Below are 16211 nucleotides of genomic sequence, written 5' to 3' on the forward strand. Positions count from 1 at the left end.
GTGAGTGAGGAGTCTGGGAGGACGGAGGAAACCCACAAAACTTGAAGACAGAGCAGCATAAAACACGCAAGTTCCCCAGAGAGGAAGGCGATGATTTACCATCGGTATTAGACGGCAACACTAAGTAATAAACCCGAACTCCTCCTAAACGTACAGCAAACGTATTCAGAACACAACCGCCAAATCTAGTTTACTTAACCCAATTCAAGAGAATCACTTTGAACGAGAAGCATTCAACACTGAACACACACAAAAGGCTTTATGTAAAATATTTTATTAGCAGTCGTTATTTCTCGCGAGAATGTAACTTTGTATCCAGACACTCTGCACACCCCCTTTGACCTGTTCTGTTTTACTTTTTGTCACATTGTCATTTAGCTGGTAGTGGATGTGATCCTTACGGGGTTTGGACGACGTTCTTACCATCTGCATGGCAGGCACGGAGTGTGGGAATTCTCTTTCTTCTCGGAGTAAAAGATGATTGAGGGTTCATAGAGGCAGGAAACACCACAGAGTAATACGATGACATACAGCCTAGCACAAGCCTGCATGTGTGCATGTGTGGTACACACACACACACAGGCACACACGCCAGCCCCTCTGCCCGAGCTCGTCCACAGGTGAGCTGTGTGAGGAAGCTAAGACTGTGCGAGGGCAGAGGAAGGCACCGTGCACCCACGGAGGCAGGACTGAGCTCAGCCGGGCCAGCTCTGGACGCCCCAAGGCGAAGACATTGCCGGGAGGGGCATGGCCACCCTCCCATCTCAGCTGTCTGTTTGGTGATAGCTAGTGCAGAATGAACAGCCTCTAAGCCAGCAGTGTGTTGTACACCTTACAGGGTATTTCCATGTGTATTTTTACACTTTGAACAGGAGGCAGTGTGGCAAAGCACACACAAAAAAGAAGAAATGGAGACTTTGAGGTCAGACTGGGGCTCGAATTCCAAATCCGCTCTTTCCTGGCCCTGGGACTGGGGACCCCTCTGCCAGCCAGCTGTCCGCATCTCCAGGATGGACAGAGCGCTGTGGGCACGGGCCCCTCCCACCTGCCTGTGCTGGAGGCTGGCCCACACCCGGGCTCCCCTTCCGAGCCCAGTGCCTGGGACAGACAGCACCAAGCTCGGGATGGTCAGTGGACGCTCGCTGAGTGAGCGCATGGAGGAAGTCCTAAGGCAGCAGCCCAGAGCCCGGAACACTTGACGGAGAAAGATGCTCAATGCACTGTCGCTCAGTTTTTCTCAGGGAAACCACCATGGTGATTCCAACCTCATGGCCATGGCCTGTCCCTGACGTGCTGGCCGTGCCCTTCTCAGGGCAGGAAGATGGACCTTTCTATGGACGAGTTTCTAACCTGAAAGCTTATGTCCCATTTCCTGGTCCTGAAGCCCTCCCCAGCACCTTCTGTGTAAATGTTCACGGAAGGTTTCTTCCCTTTCTGGACAGTCTCCCACGTCACCCACAGCTCTAAAGAATTTCACTCTCTAACTGACATCCAATAAGCATCAGAGACGGGGGCACAGGATGCTCCCAGTGGGGACAGGCTCCCAGAGTGGGGCTGGTCAGCAGAGACCAGGCCCCGGTGCTGTCTTGGACCCAGGACAGTGGCTAGAATCCCAGGTGTCCCCTTCTGTCCTGACAAGTTTCATTTCAAAGTGAGGTTCCCTGGGCTTCCATTGGCCTTCTGCCAACCTCCGGAGAAGCCGAGCATCTTGTACCCAAGCTCACCCTTCTCTACACCCAGAAGCCATCAGAAGTGGGAGGAGGGTCTGCGTCACTGCACCCGGAAGTGACTGCAGGGCATCGGATTTGGGAAGCTGGCCCGGGTTACATTCTGCTGCAGGAACACCGGCTCATCACCGCCTGCCTCTGGACCCAGCATTCAGAAGAATAAACCAACACATTGCTCAGAGGTGATCTTAGGCCACTGGAATAAGGTGTGTTCTCAGACGACCCTAGACTAGAGCAGAGGGCAAATATCTGGAGATCGGAACGGAACAGCGGCTTTTCGGTAAAAGCTCTGAAGGGTTTATAATGACAAAGTACAAGTGCAGTCGTTGAATTGGGGTGAAGGCAGCATCCAAGAGGTGATGCATCCTTACCCAACATGGCTTTAGTTCTTTAGAGGCAAATTATTCCGGGTGCTGACTTAGTACACCTGCTACTCTCCACTCAGCATCCTTTAAAAATAGCCCTGGTTACTTTGCAGGCGGTTTTCCTTCTAGTGGCCCGACAGCCCTCTCGTCCCCAAAGATCTGCCCCTGGGTAGGGGGAGACCTAGTCAGCTGTTTGTCTATTGAGTGGTGAATGTAATCTGCTAACAGTAAAAAACTGAAACGCAAGAGCATGAAGTCCTGTGGAAATCATTCCTTCCGAGGGCTTAGGTGTGCTTGGAGGTGAGATTTTAAATCTAAAGGAGTCTCCCTGTTTCCTTTGGAAACTGCTGAGACACAACACTGTGGGCTTAGTGAGTGAGAGGGTCGACCACACTCAGGACAGTTCCTGGCATGCACGTCCTTAGCAGGTCACAGGGCCGCCACCAAAGGGCTCACCCGCAGGAGAGGTCTTGAAACACCGACCTCACCTGGTGTGATTCGGAGGCTGACGGGACTTTCTCCTCCTCCCAACTCCACATTGCACTGGGCTGTTCCTACGTGTGATGTCTTACAGGCAAATCTATCTTGAAATTCAAAGACGACTTTTTACAAAGGCGAAGTTTGACCCTGGTTAAATAACATGGTCGAGAAGGCAATGTTGCTATATTTGTGTCCAACGAGCAAACTTAAAACTACATTGTAATATACCTCCATTGTGTTTGCTAGAAAAGACCGAAGGGTGAAAATGGGATCTCTAAGCACTGGGGAATCAGATGCATGTGCAAATAAAAATGGAACTCTTTTCATTCTCTGAAGTAGGAGCTAAGAGTTTTGGGAACAGAACCAAGGACTCTTTTAGAGCTGAAATGGCCTTGAAGACTAGCTAGTGCCATTATTTACAGAACAGGAAACTGAGGGTCAGAGAGGTTCATGAATTTGCCCACAAAAATACAATCTTTCATTAGGGGACCCTGATTCCAGAATGACGATGTTCTAGGGGGCCAAGGCAGCTCCATTTGCCTTCAGATGACCTTTGGCCAGAAGCACCCCCTGCCCTGTGGACACCGCCTGACGGCCGGCAGGCACGCGGCTTTCTGTTCGCAGGTCGAAGGCTGTTCACCTGCAGGAATCACTGTCCCTGCCCTAGAGGGATTACTCATGCGACTGTGTCTCTGGGAAGCAGGGCTTCGGCCTGCGAGGTGGACACAAACCAGACACTAACAGTGGGTGCCGCTGAGCTGCCAGCAGAACCAGCCTCCGGGACGGACTCACCCACAGCCTCGTCTGACGGCGCTACGGACACCTCCCCACGCTAAGTGCCTGCGGTCGTGCCCGGGCCTCGGACTCGAGCAGGGCTCGGCGGCTTCCACCTGCAGTCCGTTCTCGGTCCGGCTGCCCCGGGACCTCAGCGTCGCACCTGGGGGCCCGCGGCCAGCCCCCAGGTTCAGTGGAGGTAGTTGATGTGATATATGAGGAAAGGGAAAACGTTTGCAAAAACCCAACAGGGTGGATCTTCTGGAATTCTTTAGGCAAAATTAAGGTGCTCAGAAACTTAGAAAGAAAGAAACCATATATTTTGCTTAAAATAAGAAGCTCAGGGCAATAAGAGACTTCGGAAGACTTGGCCAATGTCGCCTTCCGACGCTTTGTGACATTTGAAAATTCGGCACGTTTAGTGTGTCCATAGCCCGTCTCCTCTACCCGGCGCCTCCCGCGCCTGCGGCCCGTCCGCCCGCGAGGCCAGCTCACCCGGGACAATGCTCTGCGACCAGTTCTGCAAACACAGTTTCTTACGATGAAATTTGTCGACTTTTGGCTTGGAAAGCGACTTCTCATCGGAAAAAGAGACTAACTGTAGAAAGATGAAAACTGTGAAAACAAGTCATAAAATGGAACCACTTCCCTCTTCGCCTTTCTCCCCGGGACGCACGACCGAGGCCCGCGACAGGCGCGCGTGCCCTGTCCGTCTGTGCGGGACAGAGCTGCCCGGTCACGAGCAGGGACGTCACGGAGGAGGCCTGCCACCAGCTTCGGTACAGGTTTGGAGTCTGCGTGTGGAACTCATCCTTCCTCCGTCGTCTCCCTGGCAAAGCTGGAGAGAGGCCGCCCCGGGCGGGGCTGCTGAACACTTGGCCCCGCGCAGATGTGGCGGCTCAGGATTGGGCCACAGTGGTCCCTGCGTCCGTCCGCGGGCACAGGCTGGCCACCACGCGTCCGTGAGGTGCCCTTGGCGGTGAGTGTCCTTTCTCCTCGTGGCTTGCGGGCGCCTTACCTCTCCGCCCGGATTTTGTACCGCAGGACCAGGTAGGCGATGAGGCGCAGCGAGATGAAGAAGACGCCCAGCACGATGAAGTCCAGGTAGAGCTTGGCGTTCTCCACGTCCAGTTCTCTCAGGATGGCCTCCGACTTCTGGAAGTGGCAGGTCTCGTCAATGTCGCAGTGCAGGTCCTCTCGGTCCAGGCCGTAGATGGACAGGATGACCCCTTCAAACCCGTACCTGCGGAGGAAAGTGCCCGTGTGAGCAAGCCTCTGCCCCTGGCCCCCAGACGCCTATCCGGACGCCTATCCCCAGATGCCCTGACTCTGCCTCCGCCCGCTCCATCGCCTTCTCTGTGGTCCCCGTCGGCTCCGACTCTGCCTTCACCTGCTCCATCACCTTCTCCGGCCCTGCCTCTGCCTCCACCCACTCCATCGCCTTCTCCAGCCTGACTCTTCCTCCGTCCACTCTATCGCCTTCTCTGGTCTGACTCTGCCTCCGCCCGCTCCATCGCCTTCTCTGTGGTCCCCGTCGGCTCTGACTCTGCCTTCACCTGCTCCATCGCCTTCTCCAGCCTGACTCTGCCTCCGCCTGTTCCATCACCTTCTCCGGCCCTGCCTCTGCCTCCACCCGCTCCATCGCCTTCTCCAGCCTGACTCTGCCTCCGCCTGCTCCATCGCCTTCTGTGTGGTCCCTGTCGGCTCCGATTCTGCCTCCACCCGCTGCATCGCCTTCTCCAGCCTGACTCTGCCTCCGCCCGCTCCATCGCCTTCTCTGTGGTCCCTGTCGGCTCCGACTCTGCCTCCACCCACTCCATTGCCTTCTCCATGGTCCCCATCGGCTCCCCTCCCATAGCTCCTTCCGCACTGCGACCCTTCTGAGCCTCCCAGCCCCTCCCTGAGGTGAACACCCGTGGCAGCTGCGCTCCATTGTTTGTCAGTTTCATTTCCTCCAGACTGAACGAGTCACAGGTATTTGTTCAGCGCAATGAATTGAAAACACTGTGATTACTTCTGCTGGGACACGCTTTGCAGAGGCTGGATACAGGAGAGGGCCTGAGCCTTCCGAGCACCACACGCACTCGACAAAACCCCCGCCCCACCTGCTGTGCCAGCCCCCACTGTCCGAACACAAACACTGCTCTGAGGACGAAGACTCGGGGTTCGGGTTTCTCGACCTGGGCGCACAGGCTGCTGAAACTGTGCGAGGGCTTTGTTTCCAGAACAGGACACCTGAACTGACGTGCTACAAAAGAGAAGCTTGCTCCAGCTTGGGACCTGCATGTCCCGGAAATGCCACAGCCGGGAGGCAGGAAAGCTGTGAAGACAAGCGCAGCCCCGAGGGCCAGCGCGCCAGGGGCCCCGGGCGTGGAGCACGGCATCGACCCAGCGCCTGCGTGCAGGAAACTGGCGTCCAAAGATACTGGCATGCTGAGGCCGTGCCTCGTTTCCCTCCGGATTTCTTAGCGGGGTTTCAGGGTCAGGAAGCGTCCCGAGCATGTGTGTGTCAGAGAGGAATGAAGTGTCTAACAGGTGGAAAGCTCCCCGGAGGACTCGCTGAAGGACCAGAATGTGGGCCCACCTGGGCTCCTTCAGGGTGCGGGCGGCCAGTCCTACCTGCTCTGTGTTGTGTGCGTCGGTGAGGGTGGGGACATAAAACTAGGACAAAAATAAAAGGCACCAGTCCTCTGGGATCCGTGATCTGGGAACTGTGCCGGCATTTAGCTGACAACCAAAATGTGGCTTCGTGAGCGTCCGCCGTTAACGAGTCCCCTTCCCTCTGTCACCGTAAAGCTCTCGGGTTATACAGGGTCCCACACACGCTACCTGACGTAGGAGATGTAGGACATCCACTGCAGGTAGGTGGGGATGGTGTCAAAGCTGACGAAAAATCCCGAGAAGAGGAGGACGGGGATGGCCGTCACAGGGCCCACGAAGGTTGCCACCTGGGGGGACACAGAGAGAGCTCAGAGTCCCACCCGGTCTCCTCGGCAGGTGGCCCTTGGAGGCCATATTCCTAGGCAGCCGCTGGGACCGCTGGGAAAGGAACTGGTTTTCAGGGTGGGTCACCCAGGATGGCGTGGAGAAGCGCCCGGTCTGGGGAGTGGGCAGCTGCCCTCGGGTGTCCGTGGTTACCGGCGCTCAAGCTTTGCTCCTAGGGAAAGCCCGGCCTGCGCACCCCGAAGTCCCGGAGGTGCGGAACCAGCAAATGCACTTGGGTGTCGCAGGCTGTGGGTGGTGGTACCGGAGTCTAGAAGGGGCATGTGGAGGGACTCAGGTCGGGTGGAAAGGCGGGGGTGCAATGGAGGTCGAAGGGATGCCAAGTGGATCCCCCGAGGCAACACAATCTGGGCATCAAGAGCTTGTCCTCTGAGCCAGCTGCGTGACCTTGACCAAATCACGTTGCCTCTTTGGGCCTCAGTGTCCCCCCTGCAAGCCGGGGAGAGCACAGTACCTAATGGGGTATGCTGGGGACTAATGAGCTATTCTGTGGAAAGCACTGAGCACAGCACGTGGCACACACCGAGAGCCACATGAGGGCACCTGCTGCTGGCGGTGTGCCATGCTGGGCAGCCAGGGCGATAGGAGTCCTGCCCAGCGACCGGCCTGGAGAAGCTGATCTGGGCAGTCGGGCAGCGCGAGGAGGGGGAGGGGCAGTGCTGAGTCCCACCGGGCAGTGGGGAGGCTGGTACCTGCAGGGATGTGGAGGCAGCTCCGATCAGGAGGCCCAGGGACTGTGCCACCAGCGAGGTCATGGTGCCCAGCGCAGCAAACAGGACGAACCGCACGGCGTCGGACGGCTGCGATGTCATCCAGTACACGATGCTGCAGTAGGCCACCGGGAACATGATCTGGAAACACGGGGTCCATTACCCTCTCGTGGAAATCGGGATTATCCACCCCGTTCTACGGGGTATGGCGGAGAATTCCTGCCCCTCGTCAAATACAAGCCCTTCGTATACCCACCTGGAAGGGGACGTCGGCCATGGTCTTGGCCAGGTAGTAGGCCTTCAGGCTGTACCAGTAATTCAGGTGTTCCCGAAGAAACACTCCCATCTCCAGGGGAACTAGGAGACAGGAACATGGAAAAGGGGTCAAGCGGGCAGACCCAGGGTGTCAGGTACTGGCCAGGAGACCTGGCCTCTCCACACCGGCAGCGCTCAGGGTTTGGATGAAAGAGACGGGACTGATGGCCCAGCCTGGGACACTGCCGACCACTTTCATAACCCGAGGAGTCGGAGTCACCGGCTGGAGAGTATCCCTGCAAATACTGAGTACCGTTTTAGTGATTAATATTGCTCAGCTAATTCTCCTCGAGTAACTGTGGCAACGTGTCCTTCCCGTGGGCAAGACCTGGGAAGCCAGGCTTGGAAATTCCAGGTGGCTTAGGGAGGAGGCATCGTGGGGAGGACGTGTTTATGCTACACTATCAGCCCAAAGAGCCCACGGGCAGCCTGCTCTGCGGATGATCTAGACTTGCACGGAGATCCATCTGTAACAGCTTCATCCACTCCGAGTTTGGCTGCACCTGGGCTGTCTTCACAACTGGACAAGGTGAGCAGTAGAATTTGAGGGGCTCCTGATTAGAAAACCTTTCAGAACTCTCTCCTCAGCCTTCTACCATGCGTAAAAGCCTTCCTTCAGTGACCCTTAACTATGGTATGTTGTTCTTGTCTAACAGAAAATGCAATAATAGCTGTATCTGTCTACAAAAAAAAAATGGTATATTTAAAAGCAAGAGAGTGTATGTTCAGAGAATTCATCGCGTGGCCAAGCCAGGGCCCGGTCCCCGACCCGTGGGCTGGAATGACAGACAGTGAAGGAGAGGTGGCGGGGGCACTCACACGTGAGCACGGTGGGCATGAGGGCCGCGAACATGAGGAACAGCATGGAGAAGAAGAGGAAGCCGGAGTTACTCAGGACCTTCTTGGCTTCGTTGCCAATCCCCAGGTACAGCAGGCCGATGAGCAGGCCGATGCCAATGTGAGAGGTGATCCGCAGGTGTGTCAAGACCTAGGGCAGACATGGCTGTCACCGCGCGCCCGGAGGTACGGTGGCTGGACAGGACAGAACAGGACCCAGGCCTCTGGGGGCAACATCTGTGGCCGACCTCATGCCCACCCTGCCCCTTCTCCAGGGAAACAAGCCTCCAACCCGAAACCAACGCTCACACATGCACACAGAGGGCGGCATGTTATTGCTGTTAAAATAGAATCGTTCAAAAATGACAAGCAAGGTCTGTCTGCCTTCAGAGGAGGGGGAACAAGTGACAATGATGGTGGACAAAGGGACAAAGGATGGACATAGCAGAGGCCACCCCTGAAGAGTTCGAGCATGGGTTGCTACAAGGCCCTCCATCTTTCAAACGAGGTCCCTGAGGCCCACTGAGCCCTCGAGCCCCCCTGGGTAGGTTGTTGGACTGTCCACATTAAAGGTGGATTTTACTACAGTTCTCAACACTCACCACCTCCGTCCTAACAGGCCCCGTCCACCCCAGCGCCCCCTGCCTCCCGGCTTCCCCGAGGGAGGGAGCACTCCCTGAGGCCACGCTTGGCCCTCTGACTTGCTTCGATCAGAGGGACATGAGCACAAGGGACGAACTGCCACCAGAAGTTTCACATGGCTTCTCCCTCGCACTTTGCCTCTGTCACACCCTCCCAAGGAGCTGCTCCTCCATCCTGAGTCCCAGGAGGAGGAGACAGAGGGGCAGAGTCACGGCTCAGCCAGCAGTGGGGACACGAGCGACACGTCGTGTTCCCTGCTGGAGCTGCTGGCACTCGAGGGCATGGAGGTCGCAGCGGCACGCCAGCGTGCACGCCGCCTGATGCAGACGGAGGGACGACCGTCGGGGCGGCCAACCTGAGGATGACCAGCAGCTCCCTTCGCCACAGGAGGCCACTGCAAGCGCACTCACCGAGTCCCTCATGATGCTCAGGAAAGTCCGTTTGAAGAGGATGCAGAACTGGGTGAGGCAGCTGGCGGAGAAGCTGTGACAGCCCTCCATGGAGGTGGAGTCCTGAGGGACACCGAGAAGGAGGGGTGAGACCCCACCCTGCCCGCATTCGCTCAGGGCTGAGAAAGAGCTCCGGCCACAGCGCGGCGGTGCTCCCCGGGCCGGGGGTGGGATTACCTTTCTCCGCCCCTTCAATCGTTTTGTCTGCTTTACCTCTTCGGGGGGCCGGTGCCAGAGGAAAGGGTTCGCCTCGGCATCGTCCCCAGGTTCTCTCGGGTAGTCCGAGTCGCACAGGCCCTCGCGGACGGCTCTCACCAGGCGGCCGTTCTGATCGCCGTACTCACCGGACGCCACTTCCATGACTGTGTGAGACAGGGGCGTGCGGTTAGCCAGGGCCGGGACCCCGCGTGCACGCGGCCGCTTTCATTTTTGCAGCTACGGAGCCATGAATCCGGCAGGAGTATTTCAAACGGATTATATACAAGCTGCAGGATCATGGTCCTATGACAGATCGTTCAGCACCAATGTTCTTTCGGCTGTAACCCCCCAGCATGGCCATCACTCATGTCAGGAGCCAGGGAATGAAAATGAGTAGCTCATTCTCTATTAACGTAGGCGTCTATCCAGTGTTTATGGAATGTCTGCTCCGGGCATCCGAGCCTCAGAGTGGAAGCTGGAAGCAAGCAGAATTTGCATTTGGAGAGCTCGCATTTCGCGCGTGGGGCCAGACGTGAGTGACGAGAGCTGTGGCAGTTCAGTGGGACCACAGAGAAGGGGTGCCCGGGGCCCTGAGGTGTGCTTGGCATCTTGGGGCACTGAGGGCTGAGACCATCAACCCCACTTCTCATAAACCAGGACAGGTGGCCCCACCAGAAGGTCATCATCGAGGACACCACAGGAGCTCAGCACTGCTCACTCGGCTGGTCACTCACACCCACCCTCCCCAAACGGCCCCTCTCTGCACCTCCGCTCTCTCCAGGGGATGCTGGGGAAAGGGAGCCACGCCCGAGCCTTTTGGGGCTTCGCTGAGGTCCCACCCCTCCTTCTCCTCCTGTCTGTCCTTCCTCTAGGCTGGCATCGCTTTGCAGGCCTTGGCCCTCACTGCCCGTCCCCGCTCGGCACGCCCCTCCCTGACCGTCCTTCTTTCTTGTGAATTAACAGGTGACTGTGACCTGGGTCCATCCCACTGCCTTTCAACAGAGCTCTCTGTCCCCTCCCCCCTCCCACTCCCACATCCTCACTCCTGTGGAGAAGCATTTCCCAGGAACAGTGTCTTGTAGAACGCGATGTGGGAGACGGTGTTGTAGAAAATATGAAATCCTGGGAGTGTGGCAGGTGTTTGAGAGAAGAGCAACTGAAGGAGAAGGGCTGGTGACCGGAAGGCCAAGTGGGGGGCTACAGTGGGCTGAATAGCGTCCCCCAGTGAGTCGTGTCCACCTGGAACCTCAGGATGTGACCTTATTTGAAAAGGTTTCTTGAGATGTAATTGGTCATGGGTCTTGCGGTGAAACTATCCTGGATTTGGGATGGGCCCTGAATCCAATGACCGGTGTCCTTAGCAGAGAGAGGACACAGAGACACACGGAGAAAAAAGCCTCGTGGAGGCAGGGACTGAAGTGACGGGGCCACTGTGTTATTTCTTGTTAGAAATAACTTTCTTTAAACGGGGACTAACATGAGAGATGTTAGAAAATATCACTCCCAACAACAGCTCCCCGCTAGAACTTGCAGATATTTCATCTGGAGGAAAAACAACCTCTTTTTCTCTGTCCTTAAACGTCTCGCCACAGGATGGCACTTGGCATCTGTGGGAAACTCAGGCAGTCCCTGACGGGGCACCGGGATGTGGAGATCCACCAGGAGTGGCAAAAAGAAATAATTCCTTTCTTTTCCTTCCTGCCCAAGGTTCTACTTACCAAAATCAGCTGGGTTGTGATAGGTTGGGCAGTTCAGACCTAAATCCCTCAAATATGGTACAAGATTGGAGACTTTTCCCCGGTACACACATTGTCCTTGACTCAGGACATAAAGCTGGAAAAGAGCAAAGAGAGGTAAACATCAATGCTGCCTGCCTCCATGAAGGAACGGGTGCTCTTAACCCCCCCATCTACCCATCCATCCACCACCCACCATTCATCCATCCACCCATCCACCCATCCACCCACCATCCATCCACCCATCCACCCACCATCCACCATCCATCCATCCATCCATCCATCCACCATCCATCCACCCATCCACCATCCATCCACCATCCATCCACCATCCATCCACCCATCCACCATCCATCCATCCATCCATCCACCATCCATCCACCCATCCACCAATCCACCCACCATCCATCCACCCATCCACCCACCATCCACCCATCCATCCACCCACCATCCACCATTCATCCATCCATCCATCCACCATCCACCCATCTACCCATCCATCCACCATCCACCATCCACCACCCATCCATCCATCCACCCATCCATCCATCCACCCATCCATCCATCCACCATCCACCCATCCATCCACCCATCCACCCACCATCCACCATTCATCCATACATCCATCCATCCACCCATCCATCCATCCACCCATCCATCCACCCATCCACCCACCATCCACCATCCACCCATCCATCCACCCATCCACCCACCATCCACCATTCATCCATCCATCCATCCACCCATCCATCCTTCCTTCCATCCATCCACCCATCCACCCACCATCCACCATCCATCCATCCATCCACCACCCATCCATCCATCCATCCATCCACCATCTACCCGCCCATCTGTCAACCCACTATCCACCCATCCATCTACCCATCTACCCTCTATTCAACCATATCCATCTATCTGTCTATCTATCTATCTATCTATCTATCTATCTATCTATCTATCTATCTTCTAACTTTCTTCCTTTTATCTCTCTCTCCATTACCTCCCAAAGACTCTGTTAAGGTTCACAGGGAAATCTATGATAAGACCAGAAAAACTGAGGCTATCATGAGGCCTTGAATTATTGATTACATTGCTTTTTTTCACCCTAACTAACCACCTGCTCAGGAAAGATTCTGGAGCCGTACATATTTCAACCCTTGGGACTTTTTATTTTTTTGCTCATAATATCAAAACTTAAGATTTCTAAAACATGATATTATACAAATAAGGTAACGTCTTAGTCAGTGAACAGATATTTCCCCACTGTAACATGAAGCCTCAGCAATGTCAGTGACTCGCCCAAGCCTGTGTGGCCACACCCAGCCCCAGAGAGGACACTCCGGCTCTGTGTACACCTCCTCAGCTGCCGACGGCTCCAGCATCGTGTGAAACATCACACCGAAGGCCGCTCAACACTGAGGCCGCCCCAGGCACGGGCAGCTGAGCACCCGGGATCCAGGTGCACCGGGGCTGATCGCAGGGTCTGCGTACCTGGTCGAACAGCTCGAAGAGCTTGGCACTGGGCTGGTGGATGGTGCAGATGATGGACCTCCCCCCTTGAGCCAGCCCTTTCATCAGGGAGACCACCTGGAAGCAGGAGGCGCTGTCCAGGCCGCTGCAAGTCAAGGGGCACCATGAGACACCTGTGGGACCTCCAAACCACGCCCCCACTCAGAGTGCCCTGGCCAGGTGTGTGTGCGAGCCTGACCCATGGGTGCCCCTAGTCTCAGACAGGGAGAGTGGGCAAGTCAGGCCTCAGTTCTGTGACCCCAGAGTAGGACAAAAGATGGGGCAGGCTGGCCACAGCCTCCTCCTCCTGCAGTCCCAGTAGCGCCCATGAAATCTGCTGGCCGAGAGGCCAGGCTCTTCCCTGCCCTGCCCCTGAATACCTGGTGGGCTCGTCGAAGAACATGACGGGAGGGTTGTTCACCAGCTCCAGCGCGATGGCCAGGCGCTTCCTCTGCCCGCCCGAGAGGCTGCCGGTCCTCGTGTCGGCACAAGACAGCAAGCCCAGGGCCGTCAGGATCTCCTTGACCTGGGGGAGTGACAGAGCCAGAGTGGCTCTCAGGGACCTTCCACCACATGCCGCCACCTCCAGCACCCCACGGAAGCCGCTGCCTCCCCACCCCACTCCCAGACACACAGAGATCCACGCAACCCCCCCCCCCAGGCTGCCCATTTCCAAGTCCAACGTCCTGATGTAGGCCCGGGGGGCTGAGCAGCGGTGCAGTGGCCTGCGTGGGCCGTCCCTGTCCCGCCTCCTGTCCCTTCACTTGTAAGCCTCGCTCAGGCCAGGGCAGGGACGGTGTTGAGCAAACAGCTGTCGGACGGGTGATCAGTGGGCACACGGACGGGCAGACGGGCAGGTTTCTGACCGCACAAAGCGAGGGCCACCAGGACGGTGAGATGGGATCACGCACGAAAGTGCTTGGCAGGTGTGAGCGTCTAGCGACGCCAGCTCCTGCAGACACGGCCGCACGGGCCTGGGCTCCCGGAAGAGGGAGCGGAGCCCGTTGGCACTTGTCAGCAGGTAACGAGGTCTCTGAAGGGGCCGCAGGACCGACAATACTGGAGGCAGCCAGCCCCTGCCTAGCCATCCCCCCGCCTCCAGAGACGCAGGCTGGCCCCTGAGACACACAGTCCACCGTGCGCGGAGCCTCCCTGTCTGATGGGATTATCGATCCAGTGTTGCCTCGGGGAACAGAAGCGTCAGCAGACTTCAGGGCAGGTGGTGGCGCCAGGTTCGGGAGCCGCTCAGCATCTCCTCGGAGGTTGGCTGTGGCCTCCCTGCCTCCACACCAGGCTCACCTCCTGGGGTTCGCCCAGCCCTTGGGGCTCCTGGGTCCATCTGGGTGGACCCGGCCCAGCGGCTTCTCCGGGCGATGAGGTCATCCGGAAGGAGAAAGAACTCACAAGAAAGAAAATTTCCATTCAGCTCTCGAATTACTTCACCCCGGTCAACACAAAATTCGGCTTTGGTGACAGAAAGAGCCAGGACACTGCTGCTCCCGGGCTGGAAAGCAGTTGGTCAGACAGGCCTGGGTTCGAATCCTGATCACCCTCTCTCCTCTTGATCCCTAAACCCCACTCCACTCTCTTCTAGAACGTAGCGCCTTTGAGGGACACCAACCCAGAAGTAAGGTCAGCGAGGTCGAAGTGGGACCGGCGGGCACGGTTCTTCCTGGCACACTTCCGGTCCCGTGCAGACCCACGGGCCAAAGTCACAGGATAGAGAGTCCTGCTGGTCATTCGAGGTCCTTTGGGGCCATCACAGACCGGCACGGGCCCTTCGCCTGCCATCTGTTCCCCCGGGGTCTCGCTGCTGCGCCGGGCGTCCCTCGGCCCCAGTGGAGAAGGTTCTGGAAGCGGCGGCGCCTTCCCTTCCCGCCCACCCAGCGTGTTTTCTCCAGTGGGCTCCCAAGAGTAACACTCCGCGGGTTAGTTTTGATTCAAAAGTAGTCTGAGAGAACAATATCCGGCCCTGGGGACCTCGCTCCTGAGGAAGCCCCCTCCCTGGAGGCTCTTGAGGCCTGAGGCTGCTTTTCTGGGAAACAAGGAAGGCCCGACAGCACATTCCAGTCCGGCCAGCACATTCCAGTCCATTGTGTTTCCACGCTGGGAGGTGGAGGGAAATGAGTCAGGGCCTGTGATGGGCTTCTTATCCTTGACATAATCGACGCTCCGGCCGAAGGCTCCCTGCGGGAGAGGGGCCCGAGCGTGGCTGCGCACCAGGAGGCTGGTCGGTGGCCCAGGCCAGAGACGTCCCGTGGGAGACGTGTGCAGGGCACTGGCTGGCCCCGCCGGGGCGGCTCGCTGCCTTGTTCAATCGGCATCAGACACATCCGAAGACGGGTGCCAGGCTCTCACTCCGCGGGGCGACCAGCACCACCCAGGGAAGACCCCGCCGCACCGACGCGAATGCGGCAGAGGCCGGCGCGTCTCTCTGCTCTGCGTCTGAGCTAGGTGATGCCGGCTACCTGGCGGGAGCTGCCCCTGAAGGCCCGACGAACAGACAGAAGTGGTGCAGGGGGCAGAGGGAGGCTGGCCGTGCTCCTGGACAGTCAGCCGAGAAGCCCGTACGCGTCCTCCAGCCTCTCCCCTTGGCCTCCCCCCCCGGAAAGGCTGGCCCGGGGGTCACGCTGCCGGAACGGCCTCCGTGGCCTACTTATGGGTCAGGCCTGTTCTGTGCGGCTCGAACGCGTCGAAGGCGTCGCCTGACTCACCCTCATGCTGCCCCACAGGCCGGGGGCCTGCGTCCGTCCCCTCCTCTCAGGCCGAAGCCCGAGCGCTGTAGGCAGAGGCCCAAGGTGACCCGGGGGGCCCTGCGAGGCCAGGGCTGTGTCACAATGGACTTGTTTGCCCTGAACCCAGCTTCCTCCTTCACTGCACTCCCAACTGGGGGTTCCTGTTGGTGCTGAACGGACGCCAACGACCTTTGGTTGACAAGGGACAGAAACACGCAGGGTCCCCCATTTCCCGCATCTGCTTTGTGTTCCGTCAAGCCCACTTATTCCTCGCAAGCTCAGAATAGAAGGTCCACGTGATGTGTCTTTGGCAGCAACAAGTTCCATTGGTCACAGAAATTCTTCCATCGCCACTGTGCCGTTAACCCTCCCCTCCCGGTTCAAGGGCGGACCCCTAAGAGATAGGAGGGTGTGGTGGGCGAGGGGAGGAGGACAGAGAGGGTGAGGAGGGGCCCTACACACGTGGTGGCACACATTTATGTAACAGTAACTATTACGTGGGACAGGGGATGGAGCAGATGTAAATAGAACTGCTATTAGCATTTCCTTAGCTTGTATAACTATCCCATTAGTCACCCCAGTTCCCAGCAAACAGGAACAGTCTCGCTGCGCCACTGGGGCCAACCCTGCGGACCCTGCGGACCCTGTCTTCCCCTGTGTGGCCCTGCCCGGGCCGCAGAAGACACGGTGACCGAAATCCCCTAGCGCGCACTGTGGAGTGGAGAGGAGGG

The 16211-nt window shown here is 57.5% G+C and overlaps 1 protein-coding gene across 10 annotated transcripts in view; it reads right to left on the minus strand.

Moving 5' to 3' along the window:
* Positions 1 to 261: 261 nt before the first annotated feature.
* The window catches only part of ABCG1 (ATP binding cassette subfamily G member 1), a 58072-nt gene continuing 42122 nt past the window's right edge, over positions 262 to 16211 (minus strand). For 7 of the 10 annotated variants that reach the window (XM_036243915.1, XM_036243912.1, XM_036243916.1 and 4 more), the window contains 10 exons: positions 13126 to 13271; positions 12728 to 12851; positions 11219 to 11333; positions 9480 to 9664; positions 9264 to 9365; positions 8194 to 8362; positions 7316 to 7416; positions 7042 to 7200; positions 6176 to 6294; positions 262 to 4589 (listed from right to left, as the gene is read on the minus strand). In XM_036243915.1, coding sequence (XP_036099808.1) covers positions 4361 to 4589; positions 6176 to 6294; positions 7042 to 7200; positions 7316 to 7416; positions 8194 to 8362; positions 9264 to 9365; positions 9480 to 9664; positions 11219 to 11333; positions 12728 to 12851; positions 13126 to 13271 — 1449 coding nt within the window. In that variant the 3' untranslated portion in view covers positions 262 to 4360. The remainder of the gene's footprint in view (positions 4590 to 6175; positions 6295 to 7041; positions 7201 to 7315; positions 7417 to 8193; positions 8363 to 9263; positions 9366 to 9479; positions 9665 to 11218; positions 11334 to 12727; positions 12852 to 13125; positions 13272 to 16211) is intronic. The other 3 variants (XM_036243913.1, XM_036243914.1, XM_036243917.1) reach the window with 3 other exon arrangements.

This window comes from Molossus molossus, unplaced genomic scaffold (genome assembly GCF_014108415.1).
Source record: "Molossus molossus isolate mMolMol1 unplaced genomic scaffold, mMolMol1.p scaffold_m16_p_5, whole genome shotgun sequence".
Lineage (NCBI taxonomy): Eukaryota > Metazoa > Chordata > Mammalia > Chiroptera > Molossidae > Molossus > Molossus molossus.